This window comes from Neoarius graeffei, chromosome 14 (assembly GCF_027579695.1).
Source record: "Neoarius graeffei isolate fNeoGra1 chromosome 14, fNeoGra1.pri, whole genome shotgun sequence".
NCBI classification, from domain to species: domain Eukaryota; kingdom Metazoa; phylum Chordata; class Actinopteri; order Siluriformes; family Ariidae; genus Neoarius; species Neoarius graeffei.
The window spans coordinates 62,896,602-62,922,726 of NC_083582.1; the positions used below are offsets into that span (position 1 = coordinate 62,896,602).

Consider the following 26,125-nt stretch of genomic DNA (forward strand, 5'->3'; position numbering starts at 1 on the left):
TTTGCACATTTGCATTTTATATAGTTCTGTTGGTTTTCTCTTTCTTTCTTTTTTTTTTGTTGCACCATCAGAACCAGAATCCAAATCTGAATCAGAATCAAGTTCATTGCCAAGTATGTTCTCACATACAAGGAATTTGCTTTAGTGACTGTTGCTTAAACAGTTAAGGTAGAAGAATTTAGCAAAGACAAAGTAGCTACAGCGCCCTCCACAATTATTGGCACCCCTGGTTAAGATGTGTTAAAAGCCTTAAAATAAATTCAATTTTTATTGCAGAAGCATAATCTCACACTGAAAATTGTAGAAAAATGTAACCCTTGACTCAAGTGAATTAAAAAAAAAATCCCTGACTAAGAAATAATTATTTTTCATAAAATCACCTGTTCCACAATTATTGGCACCCATAACAATTCCTAGAAAATAAATGTAATTGAAGCATTTTTCTGTCATTTCTACTGTAGTTTATAAAGTTGATCAGAGTATCTAGGAACCTTTAATTAGTAATTCATCACATCCTGTTTCCCTGGAGTATAAATATGATGTGACACAGAGGCCTATTTCTCTTATCCACTCTTCAACATGGGAAAGACAAGAGAACACACCATTCAAGTAAGGCAGATGTGTGTCGACCTTTATAAGTCAGGCAATGGCTACAAGAAAATAGCCGCTCGCCTACACCTGCCCATATCTACAGTCAGAGGAATCATCAAGAAGTTTAAAACAACTGGAACAGTGGCAAACATGCCTAGACGAGGATGCAAGTTTATCTTGCCACCACGCACAGTGAGGAGGATGGTAAGAGAAGTACAAAGTTCTCCAAAGCTCGCTGTTAGAGAACTGCATCAAAGAGTAGCATCTTGGGGTCACAAAGTCTCCATAACAACTATCAGGTGCTATCTACATGCCAACAAGCTGTTTGGGAGGCATGCACGGAAAAAGCCTTTTCTCACTTACAAGCATAAACATAAACATCTGGAGTTCGCTAAGCGGTACTGGGACTTCAACTGGGACCATGTGCTTTGGTCAGATGAGACCAAGATAGAGCTTTTTGGCAACAAACACTCTAATACATCACAAAAGATGAGTATGTGGAAAAGCACCTCATGCCCACTGTGAAGTATGGGGGAGGATCGGTGATGCTGTGGGCCTGTTTCTCTTCCAAAGGCCCTGGGAACCTTGTTAGGGTGCACGGCATCATGAACTCTTTGAAATACCAGGACATTTTAAATCAAAATCTGGTGGCCTCTGCCCGAAAGCTGAAGATGGGTCGTCACTGGGTCTTTCAGCAAGATAATGACCCTAAACATGTGGCCAAATCTACACAAAAATAGTTCACCAGACACAAAATCAAGCTCCTCCCATGGCCATCTCAGTCCCCAGACCTCAACCCAATTGAAAACCTGTGGGGTGAGCTGAAGAGGAGAATGCATAGGAGAGGAACCAGAACTCTGGATGATTTAGAGAGATTGTGCAAAGAGGAATGGTCAAATATCCCTCTCTCTGTATTCTCCCATCTTGTGAAATGTTATAGGAGAATATAAAGTGCTGTCTTGTTGGCAAAAGGGAGTTGTACAAAGTATTAACATCAGGGGTGCCAATAATTGTGGCACACATGATTTCATGTAAAATAATTATTTCTTAATATGGGATTTTTTTTCCCACTGAATAAATGCACTTGAATTAAAGGTTGGATTTTTCTCTTTTTTTGTATTGTTGTCCTATATTATTTAAAAAAAAAAAAGAATTTATTAGAAGCCTAAGAACATATCTTAACGAGGGGTGCCAATAATTGTGGAGGGCACTGTACATACATAGAATAAAAAAAGAAGAATCTAAAATATACAAATTTGAAAAGTGGACATATTTAAGGGATATGTGCATGAGCTGTTGAAGTCCAAGCTGTACAGTATCTCCCAGAATGTGCAAAAATAGGTAACATGATGATGACGAAGAGTGGTCGTGGAAGTACATTGTTTCACTGTGTACTGTACCAGCTGTGTAAAGTTGAAATGGCAATAAAACCACTTGACATGAGGTGGAAATACGTCCAGAATAGGGCCCCAGGGCACATACATATTCACACTCATTCACGCCGAGGAGCGATTTAACATAGCCACTTCACCTGCCGGCATGGGTTTTGTTTTTGTGTGTTTTGGAGGTTGAAAGAAACTGGAGAAAGCCCACACAGGACATGAAGAGAACACTCAAACCTGTGGACTCTGGAGCTGTGAGATGGCAGTGGTACTCATGGCTCTATATTTTCATGACAGCCCTATTTTTGTGCAGTTGTTTAAGTTTCCCCTCCACTACACACTGACATTTTTTGTTAATGTTAAAAAAAATCTGTTTTGTTGGTGCTTCTTTAATGATACTTGTGAAGGATCATGAAAAAACAACAACAACACACACACACACACACACACACACACACGTAATATTTCTCACCTTTCTCACCCTGTGCAAGGTAAGCACTTAAGTGCTTGTCAATTGACTGGCCTTTTACTCAAGCATCTCCATTTCTGCTGGTCAAGGAATAGTTCCTCCTCCTCCACTTTCTTCAAGGTTGTTTCCCCTTTTCTCCAGAGTTGTTTTGATGTTATCTGTCCATCTTATCCAGGGCCTTCCCACCGGCCTGGGACCCTCAGGCTTGTAGTGGAAGTACTTCAGTCGGAGCCTGTTTTCATCCATTCTTCTGAAGTGGCCAAGCCATCTCAGTTGAAATCGCTCTATGAACTCTTCTATATCAAGTATGTTCAAGTCCTTCTTTATGTCGTTGTTCCTCACTCTGTCCATACAGGTCAGCCCTTTTACCCTTTTATGATTCTTAACACTCTCATTTCGGCAAGTGTTGAGCTTAATTTTGGTTTTAGAATATAATGCCCAAGCTTCATGTCCATATGTGAGGACTGGTCTGAGTATGGAGGTGTATAAGATGGTTTTGACTTTGACAGGGATGTTTCGGTCTTTGAGTAGGGGATATAAGAGGCCAACAGTGCTGGGTAAGTCAAAAATTTCTAAGACAAATGAAAAAAATATTTATTTATGAAAATAACAAAGCTATTTCTCTACATATCCTCCATCTAAGTCCAAACACTTCTACAAGCAGTGTTTCCATTGGAGAATTCCTTCTTTGTATTCCTTTTTCAAATTCTTTTGAATTCCTTTTGAAATTCTTAGAACTTTTTGACTTTCCCTCGTGTGTGTATATATATATATATATATATATATATATATATATATATATATATATATATATATATATATATACACACACACACACACACACACACAGAGGTGGACAAAGTACCCAACTTCATTACTTCAAAGTGCAGATCCCACTGGTCAAATGTTACTCCGATACAAGTGAAAGTTGTCCAGTCAAAATTTTACTTAAGTGAAAGTACTGAAGTACTTGCTTTTAAAAATACTTAAGTATTAAAAGTATATTTCCTGTCAACACATTGTTGTATTATTGCCACAACGCTTACAAAACCTAATGCCTCTGAAGCAACCAACTGGATTTACTGACTAACTTGTAGAATATTACAAAATGAAACACAACTGAACTGAAAAAGAGCCAGTGTCATTTTCTTTTTTTTTTTTAAAAATTGTAACACTCCTTCCCACCCTGGCAAAGTGGCATGGTAGTGTTCTGACCCAGCTCTGGCAGTGTGTGCACACATGTATGTGTATGTTAATCAGCAAGACAGCGGAATAGCTGTAAATGCAGCTTGCTCAGAAAATAAAAATGACAATCCAACCTGATTAAAACCCAGGTCCACACCTCTAACTTAATAACTGCCCAACAGCAACACTGCTTTAAGCAAGACAAAAAAAGTGCAAGACCATCATCTGACATCAAAACAAAAAATTCCAGCAATTTGTTGTGACTGACTAGTACAATACTGTCCATCTCACAGGTCTCACGTGCGCGCATGTATTCATGCACATATGAATCTGCCTGTGGAATCATGGTGGTTTAATGTTAAGCTAGCTAGTCAGTGAAGTTCCACCTGATATGGTAGTAAAATCTTTTCAAACTCGAAATCATATTGGGTAGCTAACATTATGAGAAAAGAATGATTCCTACATTTTGTTTATTTGGCAAGATTATGCTAAAAGATGGGCGGCACGGTGGTGTAATGGTTAGCGCTGTTGCCTCACAGCAAGAAGGTTCGGGTTCGAGCCCCGTGGCCGGCGAGGGCCTTTCTGTGTGGAGTTTGCATGTTCTCCCCGTGTCTACGTGGGTTTCCTCCGGGTGCTCCGGTTTCCCCCACAGTCCAAAGACATGCAGGTTAGGTTAACTGGTGACTCTAAATTGACTGTAGGTGTGAATGTGAGTGTGAATGGTTGTCTGTGTCTATGTGTCGGCCCTGTGATGACCTGGCGACTTGTCCAGGGTGTACCCCGCCTTTCGCCCGTAGTCAGCTGGGATAGGCTCCAGCTTGCCTGCGACCCTGTAGAACAGGATAAAGCGGCTAGAGATAATGAGATGAGATACTAAAAGATTTCTGAAAGCACTTCAGATAAGTTAACGTTATTCATGTTAGCACAACTCAGTTTTTACATGCTAACTAAAAGTGTCCAAGTTAACTAGCTATGTGTTTATGTTAGCTGTAGACAAGGCGATAGCAACTTGGTGGGCAAATCCAAAATCAATCACGTTTGAGAAAAGAAAAGAAAAACATTCACTTTCAAAGCTGCTTCATAATAACAAGGATCTTGATAGAAGTGTAGTGGAGAAAAAGTACGATATTTGTCTTTCAAATGTAGTGAAGTTAAAGTCATAAGTTGCCAAAAAAATTAATACTCAAGTAAAGTACAGATACTCAAAAAGTGTACTTAAGTACAGTACTCAAGTAAATGTACTTCGTTATTGTCCACCTCTGCACACACACACACACACACACATATATATGTATTTTATATACACACAGCGGTGCTTGAAAGTTTGTGAACCCTTTAGAATTTTCTATATTTCTGCATAAATATGACCTAAAAACATCATCAGATTTTCACACAAGTCCTAAAAGTAGATAAAGAGAACCCAGTTAAACAAATGAGACAAAAATATTATACTTGGTCATTTATCTCATCTCATCTCATTATCTCTAGCCGCTTTATCCTTCTACAGGGTCGCAGGCAAGCTGGAGCCTAACCCAGCTGACTACGGGCGAAAGGCGGGATACACCCTGGACAAGTCGCCAGGTCATCACAGAGCTGACACATTGACACAGACAACCATTCACACTCACATTCACACCTACGGTCAATTTAGAGTCACCAGTTAACCTAACCTGCATGTCTTTGGACTGTGGGGGAAACCGGAGCACCCGGAGGAAACCCACGCGGACACGGGGAGAACATGCAAACTCCACACAGAAAGGCCCTCGCCGGCCCCGGGGCTCGAACCCAGGACCTTCTTGCTGTGAGGCGACAGCGCTAACCACTACACCACCGTGCCGCCTTGATCATTTATTTATTGAGAAAATTGATCCAATATTACATATCTGTGAGTGGCAAAAGTATGTGAACCTCTAGGATTAGCAGTTAATTTGAAGGTGAAATTAGAGTCAGGTGTTTTCAATCAATGGGATGACAATCAGTGAGTGGGCACCCTGTTTTATTTAAAGAACAGGGATCTATCAAAGTCTGATCTTCACAACACATGTTTGTGGAAGTGTATCATGGCACGAACAAAGGAGATTTCTGAGGACCTCAGAAAAAGCGTTGTTGATGCTCATCAGGCTGGAAAAGGTTACAAAACCATCTCTGAAGAGTTTGGACTCCACCAATCCACAGTCAGACAGATTGTGTACAAATGGAGGAAATTCAAGACCATTGTTACCCTCCCCAGGAGTGGTCGACCAACAAAGATCACTCCAAGAGCAAGGCGTGTAATAGTCGGCGAGGTTACAAAGGACCCCAGGGTAACTTCTAAGCAACTGAAGGCCTCTCTCACATTTGGCTAATGTTAATATTCATGAGTTCACCATCAGGAGAACACTGAACAACAATGGTGTGCATGGCAGGGCTGCAAGGAGAAAATCACTGATCTCCAAAAAGAACATTGCTGCTCGTCTGCAGTTTACTAAAGATCACATGGACAAGCCAGAAGGCTATTGGAAAAATGTTTTGTGGATGGATGAGACCAAAATAGAACTTTTTGGTTTAAATGAGAAGCGTTATATTTGGAGAAAGGATAACACTGCATTCCAGCATAAGAACCTTATCCCATCTGTGAAACATGGTGGTGGTAGTATCATGGTTTGGGCCTGTTTTGCATCTGGGCCAGGACGGCTTGTCATCGTTGATGGAACAATGAATTCTGAATTACACCAGCGAATTCTAAAGGAAAATGTGAGGACATCTGTCCATGAACTGAATCTCAAGAGAAGGTGGGTCATGCAGCAAGACAACAACCCTAAGCACATAAGTCATTCTACCAAAGAATGGTTAAAGAAGAATAAAGTTGAAATCGTTCTGTATGGAGGAATGGGCTAAAATTCCGCCAAGCCGGTGTGCAGGACTGATCAACAGTGACCGGAAACGTTTAGTTGCAGTTATTGCTGCACAAGATGGTCACACCAGATACTGAAAGCAAAGGTTCACATACTTTTGCCACTCACAGATATGTAATATTGGATCATTTTCCTCAATAAATAAATGACCAAGTATAATATTTTTGTCTCATTTGTTTAACTGGGTTTTCTTTATCTACTTTTCGGACTTGTGTGAAAATCTGATGATGTTTTAGGTCATATTTATGCAGAAATATAGAAAATTCTAAAGGGTTCACAAACTTTCAAGCACCACTGTATGTATGTGTGTGTATAAAATATACACACTTCACATCACCCATATATTTTAATGCATATCGCATAGTTTTTAGTAATATATGTATTGTTTTATTCTGTGTTTGTACCCTTAATTAACTCGAGTGTTTCATTAAGTCATCTTCAATAACAGGAGTACAGTGGATTTGGAGCACATCTCAGTAACACTGGGTTTGATGTGAGAATACACCCTGGAAATATGCATGCACGCATTCGCATTCACACACGCGTCCCACTTCATGTCACCAAGCCACCTACCAGCAGCTTTTTCGGAAACATACATATAGAACGTGTAAAACTTTGCACAGACAGTACACCGAGTGTAGGATCAAACCAAGAACTATGATGATATGAAGCGAGGCTTCCTATAGGCGTTTTAATCAATAGTTTATTCTGCTTTGAAGTTATTGAGGTGCTGGGAGCAGTGTCTATTAAACCAAAAGCCAGCGTTTTAAACCAAAAGATACATTTCCACCCTTGCATGGACAGTCAAGTGAATCTTTTGATCAGTCAGTGATATCAATTTGTGCCCAAAAAGTGTACAGGCCCTTAGAGAAGCAGCATAAAAGCATAACTCACTGAGGATCTTTTGGGCTGAAAAGGAGTTGAATCCTAACCTCCAGCACATTACACACAGCTATATATAAAGTAAAATGTGCAATCCTGGGCGGCACGGTGGTGTAGTGGTTAGCGCTGTCGCCTCACAGCAAGAAGGTCTGGGTTCGAGCCCCGTGGCCGGCGAGGGCCTTTCTGTGTGGAGTTTGCATGTTCTCCCCGTGTCTGCGTGGGTTTCCTCCGGGTGCTCCGGTTTCCCCCACAGTCCAAAGACATGCAGGTTAGGTTAACTGGTGACTCTAAATTGAACGTAGGTGTGAATGGTTGTCTGTATCTATGTGTCAGCCCTGTGATGACCTGGCAACTTGTTGAGGGTATACCCCGCCTTTCGCCCGTAGTCAGCTGGGATAGGCTCCAGCTTGCCTGCAACCCTGTAGAACAGGATAAAGCGGCTAGAGATAATGCGATGAGAATATGCAATCCTGCATAAACCCACCATCACACTATATCTGAGGGTGCTCACACGTTAGTGTCTGTGGTTTTAAATATACGTGTAGTCTTACTCAGAAATGATCTGCGTGTAAGGTAAGGCCTGTACAGAGTTTCCACTTTCTTCATAAAAATCAATAAGTTTTAAAGATGATCTTGGATTGTTTTTTGAACTTTCAGAACCATGATACTAAGATTGCCCGAGTTTGCATCAGTACAGAAAAAAAGGGACCGTCTTTGGTGTCAGTAGTGTACACTTGTGTTCAAAATAATAGCAGTCCAACACGACTAACCAGATCAATTACTGTTTTTGGTAGAAATTATATTACTACACGGCAAATAATTTACCAGTAGGTGTAGTAGAGTCATAGAAAACCAACAGACCCAACATTCATGATATGCATGCTCCCGAGTCTGTGTAATCGAATAATTAAGTGAAAGGTACATGTTCAAAATAATAGCAGTGTGGAGTTCAATTAGTGAGGTCATTCATTCTGTGAAAAAACAGGTGTCAGTCAGGTGGCCCTAATTTAAGGATGAAGCCAGCACATGTTGTACATCCATTTCTCTCTGAAAACCTGAGAAACATGGGTCGTTCCAGACATTGTTCAGAAGAACAGCGTGCTTTGATTAAAACGTTGATTGGAGAGGTAAAACGTATACTGTAAAGAAGTGCAGAAAATGATGGGCTGCTCAGCTAAAATGATCTCCAGTGCTTTAAAATGGACAGCAAAGCCAGAGAGACATGGAAGAAAACAGAAGACTACCATTCGAATGGATCGAAGAATAGCCAGAATGGCAAAGGCTCAGCCAATGATCAGCCCCAGGGTGATCAAAGACGGTCTGAAGTTACCTGTGAGTACTGTGACAATTAGAAGATGCCTGTGTGAAGGTAATCTATCGGCAAGAAGCTCCCACAAAGTTCCACTGTTAAAAAAAAAAGACGTGCTGAAGAGGATACAATTTGCCAAAGAACACATCGACTGGCCTAAAGAGAAATGGAAAAACATTTTGTGGACTGATGAAAGTAAAATTGTTCTTTTTGGGTCCAAGAGCCGCAGACAGTTTTTCAGACGACCCCCAAACACTGAATTCAAGCCACAGTACACTCTGAAGACAGTGAAGCATGGTGGTGCAAGCATCATGATATGGGAATGTTTCTCTTACTATGGTGTTGGGCCCATTTATCACATACCAGGGATTATGGATCAGTTTGCATATGTCAAAATACTTGAGGAGGTCATGTTGCCTTATGCTGAAGAGGAAATGCCCTTGAAATGGGTGTTTCAACAAGACAACGACCCCAAACACACCAGTAAGCGAGCAGCATCAGGGTTCAAGACCAACAAAATGAAAGTTATGGAGTGGCCAGCCCAATCCCCGGACCTTAATCCGATAGAAAACTTGTGGGGTGACATCAAAAATGCTGTTTCAGAGGCAAAACCAAGAAATGCAGAGGAATTGTGGAATGTTGTCAAATCATCCTGGGCTGGAATACCTGTTCACAGGTGCCAGAAGTTCTCAGAAACCGTGGTTATACAACTAAATATTAGTTTAGTGATTCACAGGAATACTAAATCCTTAAGATTTTTTCAGTTTATACAGTAAATATTTGGAGTTTGTAATGAAAAATGCAGACACTGCTATTTTTTTGAACAGCCCAATGTTCATTTTTCTTCATGTTTTGATGTAGAATATAATGTGCAGTGTTCCCAATGCATGGAAATAAAAACTATTATAAGGATTTTGAGCTTTACTCACATTTTTAAACACACTATTTTGGACACAACTGTATATTACAGTGACAGAATATCTATACTATCTCCTACATGTTTCAGGAATGTCCATACTTCTCCTGGATTAGAAATAAGTGCCTTTTAAACAGCCATTTCTAGTCCTTTCCCACCCCAGACTTGCACACAAACCCAGATGTATGTGAAAAAAAGCTCCAAAAGGTACAGAATATATGTAATTATTCCATCAACATTCACTGGATAGGAGCAATAGCATGCTCTGATTGGCTACTCGACTACGAGGGTATCAGCTCATACTGTGTGCAGAGAAAAACAAAATGGCGGAGCGCATCGCGTTAGATATAGACTTAGACAACCTTTACTGTCAGTATGAAACAGAATGAAATTTCGTTGCAATTTGGCTCAGCACGGAATTAAATATGAAAGTGTATTAAATTACGCAGCAGCAAAAATATTAAAGTACAATCGTATAAAGTGATCTGTGGAATTAGGAATTGTTCAAGTATAAATAGAAGTTTCGAGTTTGGATTTGGAGTTCAGGAGTCTAGTGACCTGGGGGGAAAAAGCCGTTACAGAACCTGGTGGTCCTGCACCGAATGCTGTGGAACCTCTTTCCAGAGGTCAGGAGGGAGAACAGTCCATAGTGAGGGTGTGAGGGATCACTGATGATGTTTCCCCTTTTCCAAGATGGCAGCACCCTGTTTGGCTGTGACCGCATGGGCTTGCGACAGTTATGGTTTTTCCAATCATAATACGCCGCCTAGGATGTCAGTAATAGTCAACACAGTAAGTTAGTATATATTGACTTTGGGAGGTCCAGACCAAGGTCACGACCAGTTCTGATCGAGGGAGTCAAGGTGGAGGCTGTGGATTCCTACAAGTACCTCGGGCTGTGGCTGGACAGCAAGCTGGACTGGACTTGCAACACCAACCAATTGTACAGGAAGGGACAGAGCAGGCTATACTTCCTGAGGAGGCTGCGGTCCTTTAACATCTGCAGGAAACTCCTGTGGATGTTCTATCAGTCCGTGGTCACCAGTGTCCTGTTTTACACCGTGGTGTGCTGGGGGGGCAGCACATCCAAGAAGGACACATCCAGGCTGGACAAACCGATCAGGCAGGCTGGCATGAAGTTGGACTCTCTGGTGACGGTGGCAGAGTAGAGGACTATGGACAAACTATTGAACATCATGGACGATGCCAGTCACCCTCTGCACACTGTCATCAGCAACCAAGCAGAGCCTGTTCAGTGACAGAATGCTCCTTCCCAAGTGCAGGATGAACAGACTTAAAAACTCCTTTGTCCCTCACGCCATCAGACTGTACAACTCCTCTCCTCTCCGGGGGGGATAACAGGAGGACAGAGGATGGGAAGGAGCAGTAGCCTAGCCTAACAATAAGCAATACTGGACAATGTGCAATACCTCTCCTGCTGAATTTTTCATATCTTTTTAATATATTTGTATATGTAAATAATTTATTTATCTAGAAGCTTTCTAAAGACTTAATTTATCTAGAAGTTCTCTCTTTTTTCTATTCTATTCTCTGCTTATCCTATAATGATGCTACTGGAATTTTAATTTCCCTGAGGGAACCCTCCAAAAGGGATCAATAAAGTTCTATCTAATCTAATCTATATAGTCGCCAGCACTTGCTGGAATTACGATCATCCAGTGACTTCGGCTTTGTAGACACGACTACTCAGAAGTATTTGCGTAGCCTCGGGAGGGTTTGCGTAGATACATCACTTTGTTATCAAGTATTTAAAACAAACAGAAATAGCTAAAAGATTATAGTCCCCCCCCCTCCAATTCCACACTCCAGCCCAGTCGGTGGCAGTAATATGCACCTTTAAGTTGGCTTGCCAACCACCAAAAAAAAAAAGGACCATGTTACTAACCCAACCAAGGACAAAATAAACTCTACTCGAACCCCCCCCCCCCAAAAAAAAGCAACAAAATATGGAATGAAAGGATTTGATGGTAAGAATGTCTTATTTTTCAAGAATTATTGCATTTTTCACAAATTGCTGCTTGTCATTTCGCCGGTTTGTTTACATTCTAAGCAGAAATTATTTTGTTGGACATTTTGTACAAAGATTTTATTTATCAAATTTGCAAAAAATAAAAATGCTCCATTGCTCAAAATCCAGTGACTGTGGATAGAATAAAAGTTATTCCACTCAATCTCATCGTACATGGCTTACAGCCAAGTTGGTGCTACGCGCCTCATCGGTTATCAGCTCATGTACGACTCGATTTTGTGGAATAACACTTACATAACTCATGCTAGTAGGATTTAACCAATATAGATTTATTAATAATCCTGGAACAAATATTCCATAGTTAGCATCTGATGATAAAACGTGCCTGTTGTGAAATGATAAATGAATTAAGAGGGCACTTTTTCATTCATTCATTCATTTTCAAGAACTGCTTTATCCTGGTCAGGGTCACACTGCAGCCAGTTCTCTGATTTGATTCACCCACTAGATGGCAAACTTTCCTTGATTTATTTTTCTCTACGATGCAGCACTGTTGGACTGAACATGAACTAAACTATCTTCCAAGACAACCAAAAACCTCCTCATACAAAAATACCTCAAAACATTCTGGTTTCGACTCGGTTTGAAGGAAGCATCAAAACAAATAGGCAGAACACAGAATACGTTTAATAGAGAAAAAACTACAAAGCACAAAAGGACAATTCTAAAACAAATGTATGCTACAGGTTACAGTACTATACACGTAGAAAGGGAAATGGATTTCACATCACATCAAGCCTTATGCCAATGTAGTTTTTGCATTCTCAGCACGTGATACGATCTCGTTAACAAAAGCGTTGTTGTGGGCGACCACCTCGGCCTTTAGTTTGCGCAGCTCTGCTTTGATAGCCTCATCAGTCATGTCCTGGAAAGGTAGAACCTTCACCTTTTTCAGGAAATCCTCAATAATCTTCTCACCATCCTACAGGTGAACCAAAGGAAGGAAAACAAAAATGCGGTTGAAGTTTTGCAGAACATCCGATCAAGTACAGGGCATGTACACAAATGAAATAAAAACAAACGTGTACACACTGATCACCTCACCTTTTTCTCCAAGCAATGCTTTTTCGCTTCAGGTCCATCCTCGTCAACTCTGGAGAGATCCTGAAACTCCTCAAGCTCCAAAGCCTTTTCCCGAGCATCAGCAATGACATGTTTGGGGAAGTTTGCCAGCTCAGCTACGTGAATCCCAAAGCTCTGGTCACACACACCTGATCAGACAACACATCCGGATATTAAATACACAAGACTCATGGGTCAAAGGCAAAAAGGATTTTAGAATATGTAATGTGAAATAATTTCTTGATTTTACACTATATATTAAGACTATTTCCCTGTGTCCGAAATCACTCCATACTCACTATATAGGACACTATTTAGTCGGGACGCCATTTTGTAGTGCTGCCTGAAACCTTAGTGAGGATTATTTACACTCTATATAGTGCACTCAAAGTATCCCACAATGCATCACAAAAAATAGTGTACAATGGTCACTAACCAAAGCAATATAGCTCATCATGCATTGCGGTCACGCTGAAAGAAATCAAATTAAAAGTCTCAAATATGATTTAATAAAAGGCAGCGGCAAAGAAGAAAGTATTCAACCTTGATTTAAAAAGAACTGAAAGATGCAGGTACAACCCCGATTCCAAAAAAGTTGGGACAAAGTACAAATTGTAAATAAAAATGGAATGCAATGATGTGGAAGTTTCAAAATTCCATATTTTATTCAGAATAGAACATAGATTACATATCAAATGTTTAAACTGAGAAAATGTATCATTTAAAGAGAAAAATTAGGTGATTTTAAATTTCATGACAACACCACATCTCAAAAAAGTTGGGACAAGGCCATGTTTACCACTGTGAGACATCCCCTTTTCTCTTTACAACAGTCTGTAAACGTCTGGGGACTGAGGAGACAAGTTGCTCAAGTTTAGGGATAGGAACGTTAACCCATTCTTGTCTAATGTAGGATTCTAGTTGCTCAACTGTCTTAGGTCTTTTTTGTCGTATCTTCCGTTTTATGATGCGCCAAATGTTTTCTATGGGTGAAAGATCTGGACTGCAGGCTGGCCAGTTCAGTACCCGGACCCTTCTTCTACGCAGCCATGATGCTGTAATTGATGCAGTATGTGGTTTGGCATTGCATTTGGAAAATGCAAGGTCTTCCCTGAAAGAGACGTCGTCTGGATGGGAGCATATGTTGCTCTAGAACCTGGATATACCTTTCAGCATTGATCATGTCTTTCCAGATGTGTAAGCTGCCCATGCCACACGCACTAATGCAACCCCATACCATCAGAGATGCAGGCTTCTGAACTGAGCACTGATAACAACTTGGGTCGTCCTTCTCCTCTTTAGTCTGAATGACACGGCGTCCCTGATTTCCATAAAGAACTTCAAATTTTGACTCGTCTGACCACAGAACAGTTTTCCACTTTGCCACAGTCCATTTTAAATGAGCCTTGGCCCAGAGAAGACGTCTGCGCTTCTGGATCATGTTTAGATACGGCTTCTTCTTTGAACTATAGAGTTTTAGCTGGCAACGGCGGATGGCACGGTGAATTGTGTTCACAGATAATGTTCTCTGGAAATATTCCTGAGCCCATTTTGTGATTTCCAATATAGAAGCATGCCTGTATGTGATGCAGTGCCGTCTAAGGGCCTGAAGATCACGGGCGCCCAGTATGGTTTTCCGGCCTTGACCCTTACGCACGGAGATTCTTCCAGATTCTCTGAATCTTTTGATGATATTATGCACTGTAGATGATGATATGTTCAAACTCTTTGCAATTTTACACTGTCGAACTCCTTTCTGATATTGCTTCACTATTTGTCGGCGCAGAATTAGGGGGATTGGTGATCCTCTTCCCATCTTTACTTCTGAGAGCCGCTGCCACTCCAAGATGCTCTTTCTATACCCAGTCATGTTAATGACCTATTGCCAATTGACCTAATGAGTTGCAATTTGGTCCTCCAGCTGTTCCTTTTTTGTACCTTTAACTTTTCCAGCCTCTTATTGCCCCTGTCCCAACTTTTTTGAGATGTGTTGCTGCCATGAAATTTCAAAATGTCTCACTTTCGATATTTCATATGTTCTATTGTGAATACAATATCAGTTTTTGAGATTTGTAAATTATTGCATTCCGTTTTTATTTACAATTTGTATTTTGTCCCAACTTTTTTGGAATCGGGGTTGTACTTTGTGTTGATTAATGTGGGAAATACGCAAACATGCATGTATTTATTAGTTTGAAAACCCACCAGCTGACTGATCTGGCACGTTTTAATTGTGCGACAGTAATGACGTAAATACCAGCACGACGGAGTAGTGTCCGAAAGCGTTTTTTCATTTTACCAATGAGCTCACTATATAGTCCTCTATATAGTAATTCCCTATATAGGGAGTAGTGAACGAGTGAGCGATTTCAGACACAGGACATATAATTACTAAGTTCATACAAGAAAATTCTTACAACTTATACAAAAACTCCACAACTAGAATTATATGGCAGCAAAAACACTAAATTCTCCGTATTTTACTTTTATATCGACATTTGTTTTTTCTTTGTCTGTCAGACATTTTTCAAGAGCATGCCTTTTAAATTACCATTCAAAAATATTATTATAAATAAAATACTACTTACATTTGGCCTTTATACATTTCGATTATTTTTATACCTTTAAAGCCTGATTTAACGTGTATGATTTTCAGCCTGATGTTGCTGTCACAAACAAAAAGCCTCAATGAGGTTGTAGCTCATACCGGCTACTGTTGCTGTGTGTGAGCGATTTTCGTGAAATTGCATATGACCCTTGTGTCGCCGCATCCATGGCAAGTGGCGCCACCTGGCGAACAATTCTTGTTGGAATAGGTCTTTAGAGTCTTCTGGGTGAGTTTCAGTGAAAACATCCTCGCAGTTTACAAACAGTAGTGTTTGGTGTGATGAGTCATCCAAAATCTTCAAAACGCCCATAAAATCGTAACCATGACAGGTGGTGCCACCATCCGGACAACTTTTATACATACCAACCTGGGGAACATTCCATGAGCGTTTGGATCAAATTCTGATCACTCTTGTTGGAGGAGTAGCAGCGATTTTCATGAAATTGCACGTGACCCCTCTGTAGCCTCATCCATGGTAGGTGGCGCCACCTGGTGAATAACTCTTGTTGGAATATGTCTTTAGAGTCTTCTGGGCGGCGGCACGGTGGTGTAGTGGTTAGCGCTGTCGCCTCACAGCAAGAAGGTCCTGGGTTCGAGCCCCGGGGCCGGCGAGGGCCTTTCTGTGTGGAGTCTGCATGTTCTCCCCGTGTCCGCGTGGGTTTCCTCCGGGTGCTCCGGTTTCCCCCACAGTCCAAAGACATGCAGGTTAGGTTAACTGGTGACTCTAAATTGACCGTAGGTGTGAATGTGAGTGTGAATGGTTGTCTGTGTCTATGTGTCAGCCCTGTGATGACCTGGCGACTTGTCCAGGGTGTACCCCGCCTTTCGCCCGTAGTCAGCTGGGATAGGCTCCAGCTTGCCTGCGACCCTGTAGAAGGATAAAGCGGCTAGAGATAATGAGATGAGATGAGATGAGTCTTCTGGGCGAGTTTCAGTGAAAATGTCCTAGCAGTTTACGAAGAGTAGCATTTAATGTGACAAGTCACCCAAAAAATTTCAGACACCCATAAAATCATAAATATATGATGGGTGGCGCCACCGTCTGGACAACTTATGTACATCCACCTGGGGAACATTGTATGCGAGTTTGATCGAAATCCAATCAATCCTGTAGGAAGAATAGTGATTTTTGTGGATGGATGACGACGACGGACAACGCGTGATCACCGCAGGCCAGGCCGGATGAGCTAATAAAATAATTCTTTGGTCATGAGCTGAGAGCAACGGCCTTAAAGCGTACAATCAGACAAGCTTCGTCTGAGCAAATTGAGTGCAAGCGTGACCAAAGACAGCCGACAATAAACTTCTGGCAGTGGCAGAACATTTTTGATTAAAATCTCAGCGAGACAGCACTGTTTTGATGCTCGACTTAAACAAAAAACTGTCAAACTGTATACCCTACATACTAATGGACTATCATTAGAGGCTCTTCATCACATAATCTGACAAGACAAACACACACAAACACGATCACAGTTATATCACTAATTTTTTGGGATCATTTTGTACACTGTAATGAGTGCTATCCTGAAAAAGCTCGCTGTAATCAGTGTCTAAAACTGGCTTTAGTTAATAATGTGCATTTTTAACTTTAATATTAATTATGACCATGTAAACTACGCCCAACTTTAACCCTCATACTATCAAAGTTGCCAACCTGGTTTGACCCTGTAGAGCATGGTGAGAGTGCTGTCTGTGGTCAGCGCAGTGACATGCAAGTTGTTCACGATCGACACTTGCTGTGCTAAAGCGGTCAGCTCATGGAAGTGAGTAGCAAACAAGCAGAAGGACTTCAGGCGTGTGGCAATGTACTCCGAGATGGCCCAGGCCAAGCCAAATCCATCATAGGTGGAAGTCCCTCTTCCCAGTTCATCGATGATGATCAGAGAGTCCTCAGTGGCAGAACTGATCATTAAAAGGTGAAGAAAAAAAGATGATCAGGGATGGGACACTTTCCAACAAGAAAGTAACAATGCTTGATTTCGACATCCATATATTTGACTACAAAGTGGTTTCTGAAACATTTCTAATGGGATAAACACTCAAATACTGACCGTAAGATGGTGGCTGTCTCGAGCATCTCAGACATAAATGTGGACACTCCTTTAATCTGGTTGTCCCCTGCACCAACACGGGCCAGCACGCTGTCCACCACACTCACCTCCGCTTCATCACATGGCACAAAGCAGCCAATCTGCGCCATCAGAACGATCACGCCCACCTGACGGATGTAGGTGGATTTCCCACCCATATTTGGACCTACAGGGAGGAGCAGAAAAGCGCTACACAGACAGGCAACACAAAATGTGACTTGTGAATACACATTTTTAATATCTTTTGAGACTGAAATTGAATTTTTTTGGGAGTGTAGTACAGGTAGTCGTCGACTTACGACTGCGTTCGGTTACGACTGACCGGTCGTAAACCGATCTGGTCGTAAGTGGGCCTATGTTAAATGAACGCAAGTATATTGTGATGTGTAATGATATTGTAATCATCTTAAAGTCTTATTTTATCAACATTTTCTTATTTCATTACCTTGGCTCATTATTTGGTTTAAGTCAAACACTGCATACTACACTGCGTACAGTACAATTCGTTTAATATGTGCAAAACAAAAAATACGAAATACAGGTGTGAAAAACAGAAAACATTTTAGTTTGAAACATTCCAAAATACAAATGTAAAACATAGCAAAATACAAAATTTAGTGACCGCTGGCATCACTGGTGCTTGGCTGTGGGTTGTCTACGTCATCATCAGCTGTTGCAGCGCTCGGGCTGGCGGGAGCATTTGCTCGTTTCATAAACCAGGAGCTGGGGCGGAAACTGTATGACGGAGTGCGCGAGGGAGCGCGAGAGAGACTGCGCATGTGCCTGGAGCTGGGGCGGAAACTGTTGTACGCGGCGAGAGGCGCTGCCGGGAGCTGGGGCGGAAACTGTCGTATGCTCAGCTGGGAAACACTTGCCAGTCATAACCAGACGGTCGTAAAGTCGATCGGTCGTAAGTCGCAAGTCGACAACTACCTGTATTATATATTATATAATCTGTTGTAATATTGTTTTAGATAGCATTGGGCTGTAACCTCCAAGATCCCCATCTTCCCTCTACACAAAAGATGCCAAAATTTCTAACAAAAAAAAAAATCTTAGCAGGCTAAGTGAAAAATATCATTTTACCACAAAAAAAGATAAATACTAGCATGTCATTGGATGAAAAAGCTACATTTTTCACCAGATCTGCACCAAGCAAGACAAACATCTACTTAATAATTACAAGTTCCTTCTTTATAAGAAAGAAAGAAAGAAAGAAAGAAAGAAAGAAATGAATGAATGAACCCTTTATTGTCTCTGTTACCAGTGAAATTGACCATCAACCTGTCCTTACAGAGGGGGAACAGGACAGGAAGACAGGGATAAAAGAAAAAGAAACAGTAGTAACATGAGGAAAGATGAGGAAAAAAGAACCCCCCCCCCCCCCCCCCCCCACTATGCTCCTATCAGGAGTACAGTGTGGGAGCATTTAAAAACCTCCGCACAAGCACACAATAACACAAGTACACTTTAAAACATGGGACTTAAGGGGGTAGGAGGGGAGGAGGTAGAGGTAACCCAGCGCAAGCAAGCAGCCATCCGCTCCTGCAGCCATGCAAATGGCGCTGGTCACGCACCCGCTTGTCACACTGGGGGTGAAAAACGGCGACCGCGGAAAATTGGGGAAGGAATGCGAAGAATGCAAGAGTGTCTCCCAGCAGTGACCTTCTGGGGGAAATGTTTCCCCAGCAACGGCCTTAATCAAGGCCGGTGCTGTTCAGGGAGCCGAATGTCAATAAGATAAAGATTGTTTGGTCTTTTGAACAGACGCAGTCTTTACACGTCCACACCACTCATCCATATCTGTCCATTTCATCCATATCTGTCCATTTCTGTTCAATTCAATTTGGTCTCCGAAATACTTATTCCTTGCAAAGCCGAAAGCGTCTCCAAGATGACAACCATGTTATGGTTCAAGTTCTATAACCACAGTCTGAGTGCTGACAGCTTTGCCCACCGCTTTAATCATATCAGGCAGCTTTATGAGGCTTTAAACAGCTGTCACCATTATCTGATTTCCTCAATATACCAGGGCAATGCCTAATCCAATCAGCAAAAGTCTGGTAATCATGATTCCGAATAAGTAGATATCTCCAATGCCCTCCACAGACGTTCTGGCAGGACAGGTGGGTTCCCCCGAACCCAGAAACTGTGTCAATTTCATTAGGAGACCAGTTTATCAAATCCATGCTTTTTTAGTTTAGAAATTCAATGCAGAGAGTGTCTATCAAAAAAAAAGTATAAGCAGACGAGACAAAACAGAGCACAAGCAGGAAAAAAAAGGAGAGGAGAGCAGAGAAATGTGACCGCCTTCCGTGAGAGGAGGGAGGGAGGGAGGGAGGGAGGAAGGAAGGAGAAAAGAAAAAAAAAAAACCAAGCAAAACCCAGACCACAGTTCCGCCACCTTGGTTTTTAGCGGCTCACCAAACCGAGGCTTATGCAGTGGCAGATTTCAGTATGGCCAACACCTGGAGCTGCCCAGGGTGGCATCTAACTGGAGGGATCATGAGGCACCCGCTCGTTCGGTTTACTGTCGTTCATTTGCATGTCATGATGATGATATCATGTTACCGTGTGGGTGAATTAACTTGGAGTGACACCCTGATTCTAGTTTATGAGCTGGCAGGTTACTTCCTGGTATCCCACGCAGAAGTATGAAATGGGGAGGGAGGGAGGCGGAGGGGTAGGTTGGCCTCCGCTCTCCCCACCATTAGCCTGAGGTGGGGGGGATGGGAATGCATTACCTCCAACTTTGGACAGGACTAATACCATACGTGAACCCAGAAGAGCAACATGTAAAAGATAAAAGGTGTACAGCTTGGTCATCTCTTTAGAAGTATCGTATTATGCATGTAATGAAACAACACTGACGTTTGTTCACCTGTGTAATGCTATTACACATACAGTCGGGTGACAATATTCTGTTTTCTGTCCAACTAGCTTACATAACACTGGATATAATTTCACCATGATAATTTGCATACCCTGCAGCATAACAATTACCACCTAACTCGCACATTCAAATCAAAATCAAAGTCCTTCCCACGCCATGTGGCGCATAGGGCGGTGCCGATCTCCATTTCCGTAGCCCTCGGCCTCTCGCCTATCACATAGGGTTACAGTGGGGGGGCGGGTCCTCTGGTAACCGCGAGAGTTTGATTCCCCACTCATCTGTATTGCATCGTGCCTTACCAGACGGCAGTAGGTACCATTTTTACGATGGTCTGTGGTATGACCTGACCGAGAGTAGAACTCACGATCTCCCAATTGAGAGGCAGACATGCTAACCACTAGGCCAACTCACGGTCAAACTTGCACATTATCGATGATTAATGCTATTGAAGGGACATCAAAGGTTTTCTGTCCTGAGCAGAGTAAGGGGAATTTCTAATGCAGTACGTTAACATAAAAGACATCTATATTACACTGATGTTTTGTATCTTTTGTAATATACTGAATATATCTAGAATTAGCCAAGAAGGGTGTACGGTACATTTGGTTCCTATTTGGAAAGTTTGATGAATTGTGTAGAATAACATGTCTATTTCATTGTGCATCAAAGGTATTTCAGGTGTCAGATTTGTACAGGCTTTTGTATTTCACTGCAGCTTCAGAGGCACTTCTGAAATATTTTGGCGCATCCTGTGACTTCTTTTTGTGGATATGTTTTTATATTTATATAATGTTAAATGTTCTGATTAACATTTCAAGTACCTGGGGTCAACTGTGCAGGAAAACGGGGGCTGCGATAGTGAGGTGAGAAAGAGAGTGCAGGCAGGGTGGAGCAGTTGGAGAAGGATTTCGGGAGTCATTTGTGATCGGAAAGTCCCAGCAAAAGTGAAAGGTAAGATGTATAAGACAGTAGTGAGACCAGCTGTGATGTGTGGATTGGAGACCGTACCCTTAACGAAGAGACAGGAGGCGGAGTTGAGGATGTTAAGGTTTGCGATGGGAGTGACAAGGTTGGACAGGATAAGGAATGAGCACATCAGAGGGACAGCACATGTGGAGAGCTTGGGAATTAAGCTAAGAGAGATGAGACTGAGATGGTTTGGGCACATCCTGAGAAGAGATGCAGAGCATGTTGGAAGGAGAATGTTGAGGATGGAGCTGCCAGGCAAACGAAAACGCGGAAGGCCAAAGAGGAGATACATGGATGTGGTGAGAGAGGACATGAAAGTGGCAGGTGTGGTAGAGAAGGATGCTGAAGACAGGGAGGAACGGAGACGAAAGATCCGCTGTGGTGACCCCTAATCGGGAGCAGCCAAAAGAAGAAGTTAAATGTTCTGATTATTAATTTGTGATGTGTTATTTCAAATCCATACATACATCGCTGATATAATGGTGCACAGGGTTTTTTTTTGTTTGGTTTTTTTTTTTTGGGTGGGGGGTGGGGCACTGGGCTTGTGAGTGCACAGGTCAAAGTTCATCTCTTTAAAAAGTCAGTGTAAAGTGAAAAGTACCAGAAGCAAAAAAGTGCATCTTTCACATCCTGTGTCCTTGTCCATTTCAATGAATTGGCTTTTCTGCTAGGCAAATTTTATTTGCCTTTGGTCTGACCTCTGTTTTAAGTCAAAAAGCTCAAAAGAAAACCCTGAGCCATGGCAGCACGGTGGTGTAGTGGTTAGCATGGTCGCCTCACAGCAAGAAGGTTCTGGGTTCGAGCCCCGTGGCCAGCGAGGGCCCTTCTGTGTGGAGTCTGCATGTTCTCCCCGTGTCCACGTGGGTTTCCTCCGGGTGCTCCGGTTTCCCCCACAGTCCAAAGACATGCAGGTTAGGTTAACTGGTGACTCTAAATTGAGCGTAGGTGTGAATGTGAGTGTGAATGGTTGTCTGTGTCTATGTGTCAGCCCTGTGATGACCTGGCGACTTGTCCAGGGTGTACCCCGCCTTTCGCCCGTAGTCAGCTGGGATAGGCTCCAGCTTGCCTGCGACCCTGTAGAACAGGATAAAGCGGCTAGAGATAAATGAGATGAGATGAGAACCCTGTAAAGGATAAGCAGCTACAGATAATGGATGGATGGATGTTCTGAGCCTGGAACACAAGTATACCTCAAAAAAGGGTTGCCAGGCAAAACAAACCTCACCCAGTAGCGCTTATGATGAATATGAAGGAAGATATCACGCGCGCAAAAAAAAAAAAAAAAAGGTACCCTATGGGTCCATGTGGCTTATAAATAAAACTGTTTTCTGATACCATGTCCATACAGTAAATATAGCATATATATATTTACTCTATGAAGCAGTAGCAACAAAACTGAAGCGTCATCCAAAAATGAACACTTGGGGGGAAAATCACAGAAGTAAAATATACCAAGTGTCTGTACTTTATATTATTCTACTCTTACCTCTTACAGTTTTTGAAACTGAAACCTCAGAACCGAGGCCGACATACACACGCTGTCGCCATGACCCAAACTCTTATTTCCCAGAAATGGCTTGGCGCTAGAGCTCAGTGGAACGCACTTTCCCTCTGTAATAAGCATAAACATGTCTGAAAGCGATTTCTTTAGTCGAGTCCATTTATTTCGAATGGTGAACCGAATTGTATACACTCACTGGCCATTTTAATCGGAACACGTGTATGCGCATGCGCAGTGCGCGATCGTTACACTCATGTTCTTACAGCACGACGACGTAGTGGCTAGCGCCTCGATATGAGGCAGTAGCCACAACAAAAACGATTTTGACCCTTTTGGTGACCTTGACCGGATGACCCTCCAACATTTTGAGGTTCTATCTGAGACCAACGCCCATCTATCCTGAAAGTTTCATGAAGAGTGATCCAGTCGTTTTCCCGTTAACAAAAAAACAAAAACCCGACCGAAAACAATACCTCGCCCCGCTTACTCCGTAGCAGGCGAGGTAAACTACCCTTACACTTTATATTACAGTGCCCTTATTCAAGGGTCAGAAATAGTAACTAATGCAAGATAAAATCAAGTGCAGTTACAAAGTATTAAATATAGAAACTAGTGCTGTCAAGCGATTAAAATATTTAATCGCGATTAATGTCGCGACTGTCATAGTTAACTCGCGATTAATCGCAATTTAATCGCAGATTTTTGTCACATGAAAAACCATGTAATTCTCTTACCAGCATAAAAAAGTGAATGGGCTTGCTCACCGTTCGAACTACAGGGGTACTCGGGGGATCCGAGATCCCCTGAAACAGACACGAGATCCCTTGAAAACATGATTTGGGAAATGTTGGGGGGTCTCTAAAATATTGGCAAAATGATGTTTATTGACATAGCAATCGTGTGTAACGGGAAGCATTTGCATATCCGAAGTGAGCGCGCGATGGAGATCCGCGCTCTGAGACAAGCGCAAGCACCCCCCCCCCAAGGGAAAAAAGGGACCCCCGAAAATATCGGCATAGTTCGAACACTGGTTGTACCAATGTTTTTTTTTTTTTTTATTGCAGAGCATAACACGTCTTGTCACAGCCACTGCAAAGTGGGGCTGGAGCCGCCGATGGGAAAACGAAACCTAAGCCGAGCACCGTGGCTCTTCGGGGGAGGGCAGAGGACTCTGGCTGTGCGGGGCGTGGCATTACAGTCTAGCTGCTATCGTTTTTCTAAGCAAAGTCTCTGTTCCAAGTTCCTGGCAGTTTCAAAAGCTTATGAAAAACCTACATCATGTCACAGAGCGTTAATCTCGCGATAAAAAAAATTATCGCCGTTAAAATTGAGTCAAGTTAACACGTTAATAACGTGACATTTTTGACAGCACTAATAGAAACTAATATGTTTATTTATTTACACACTCCTCTAACGCCACACCTAAATTCCATGCGCTCACTTCATGCAAAGTGAATCATTCATGCGTACAGATTGTCGTTACACTGGAGATAAAGCCACTGTAATATATGACAGAAATCCACTATAGTGACTTTAATCCGTAAGTCTTTGTGCCTTATAAAGCCTTTAGAAGCCTTTGATATATTTGTAAGATTTATGTATTGTTAGCTGGTGTAGCTCAGCCCCCCGTGTAATGGCCTGCTGCTGCATCGTACTCTTCAGCCGCAAAGAACCATGAAATTGAATTTTCCAACAACAGTGGACAGCAGTGTACCTGTAATGATGTGGAACATCTCCTTTCCTTTAGTGAAGGTCACGTCATTGGGGATGAAAGCCACATCGTCCTGGGCTTCCACACAAGGATGCCGTGCTCCCTTCAGGACTAACCTGCCGGTACCCTTCTCCAAGATGGTCGGCCTCACGTAGGGCACAGGGGCCGCATGGGATACGGCTGCGAAGCTCACCACTGCATCTAGCTGTGCTATCACATCATTCAGTATCTGCAGTGGGTCAACATAACCTACAGACCAAATACACCATCAGCCCCGTCAGTGCTAACTCAGATGAACCAAAGGCCTTAAAGACGGATATGCTCCTTACCAGCAGCGATGCTGACGATCTCTTTGACAATGGCGTTCTGAGCCTCCTCATACTCTTCCCTGTTCTTGGTGTACTCCTCATTGAAAGACCTCAGCTTACTGTAAAGCATCACCTTTCTGTTATCGCACACTAAAACCAGGCCATGCTATCACACTAATCTTTATCAGGATTAACCTCTCACCTGTTGGTGAAGCGCACGCCGTTCTTCTGCACATCCAAGGTTGTGAATTTCTTATTGTTGCGCAGGGCTTTCTCTTCTTTGCAGGTGACACGGAAATAGTATCCCATCTGTCCACTGGATTCCAGCTTTATCGTTTTGCCTGCATCCAAACCTACAGCACAAACAGATGGAGTGAAGACCAAAAATAAAAAAAAGCAACTATTTTGCAACAAGGCAGTGTTTTAGTAGGCGTATCAGGTGAAAATTCAAACTCAGTTCAAATCGCTTGAAACTGCTCTCACTGAATTCAGAACTGAATGCTAAACAACATACTTTTTACAGAATAAAAATGTTCATCCGTTCTTGAAACGTTACAAATCAAAGATTGAAGAAACGGCTTAATTATTAGAAAACCGACGTAATATTCCGTATGAGGATCACATGGTCCAAAATGGGCCGCATTAACCAATGAGATCAAATCTTTTTTTTTTTTTTTAAATAACTTTTCTAATTTTCAAGATATTTGCATGGAAATTGCCAGGCACATAGGTGGTTGCATACCGAATACAAAGTTTGAAAAAAAAAAAACAGTAAAAACAAATTATGCAAATTAGTATTTATTATGCTAATCAGGTAAAAACATTAAATTGGTACACTCAATAAAAAAAGAAAGGAATAAAAGTGCTCTGTAGGCCTTTGTATTTCTCAAAAGTAGGGCCTACTAGTGTTTATATTAAAGAATATAAATGATAATATTCACAGCTTTCAAGGCGAACCTCGAAAAAACTCCATGAGTCACATCCAATAAACAATTCCAGTTAATTGAACTGAAATTGACACTTGCGTTCCTGACTTTTATTTTAATATCATTCCGACCACCAAGATCTCAATATTTTTCATCAAAACAACTGCCATTATATTCTAAAATAGTTATTTATTTACAGGAATTGGTTTGATTTAAAAAAATAAGTAGGTAAAGCTATGAAAACTCATTTCAAAGTCTCCTGTGAATCAGAACATCAAAACTCGCTGATGGAAAATTTTGCTGAATACTTCATTCATCAGAAACAGTGAGAGCGAGAGAACATCCGTATACAAGTTATCTGACTGATATTCACGAA

The 26,125-nt window shown here is 41.9% G+C and overlaps 1 protein-coding gene across 2 annotated transcripts in view; it reads right to left on the minus strand.

Moving 5' to 3' along the window:
- Positions 1–12,283: 12,283 nt before the first annotated feature.
- Positions 12,284–26,125, minus strand: part of msh2 (mutS homolog 2 (E. coli)) — a 55,131-nt gene continuing 41,289 nt past the window's right edge. For both annotated transcript variants that reach the window (XM_060940206.1, XM_060940207.1), the window contains exons 10-16: positions 25,026–25,176; positions 24,845–24,942; positions 24,519–24,764; positions 17,403–17,607; positions 17,006–17,253; positions 12,723–12,889; positions 12,284–12,600 (exon numbers count right to left, since the gene is read on the minus strand). In XM_060940206.1, the coding sequence (XP_060796189.1) occupies positions 12,418–12,600; positions 12,723–12,889; positions 17,006–17,253; positions 17,403–17,607; positions 24,519–24,764; positions 24,845–24,942; positions 25,026–25,176 (1,298 nt within the window). In that variant the 3' untranslated portion in view covers positions 12,284–12,417. The remainder of the gene's footprint in view (positions 12,601–12,722; positions 12,890–17,005; positions 17,254–17,402; positions 17,608–24,518; positions 24,765–24,844; positions 24,943–25,025; positions 25,177–26,125) is intronic.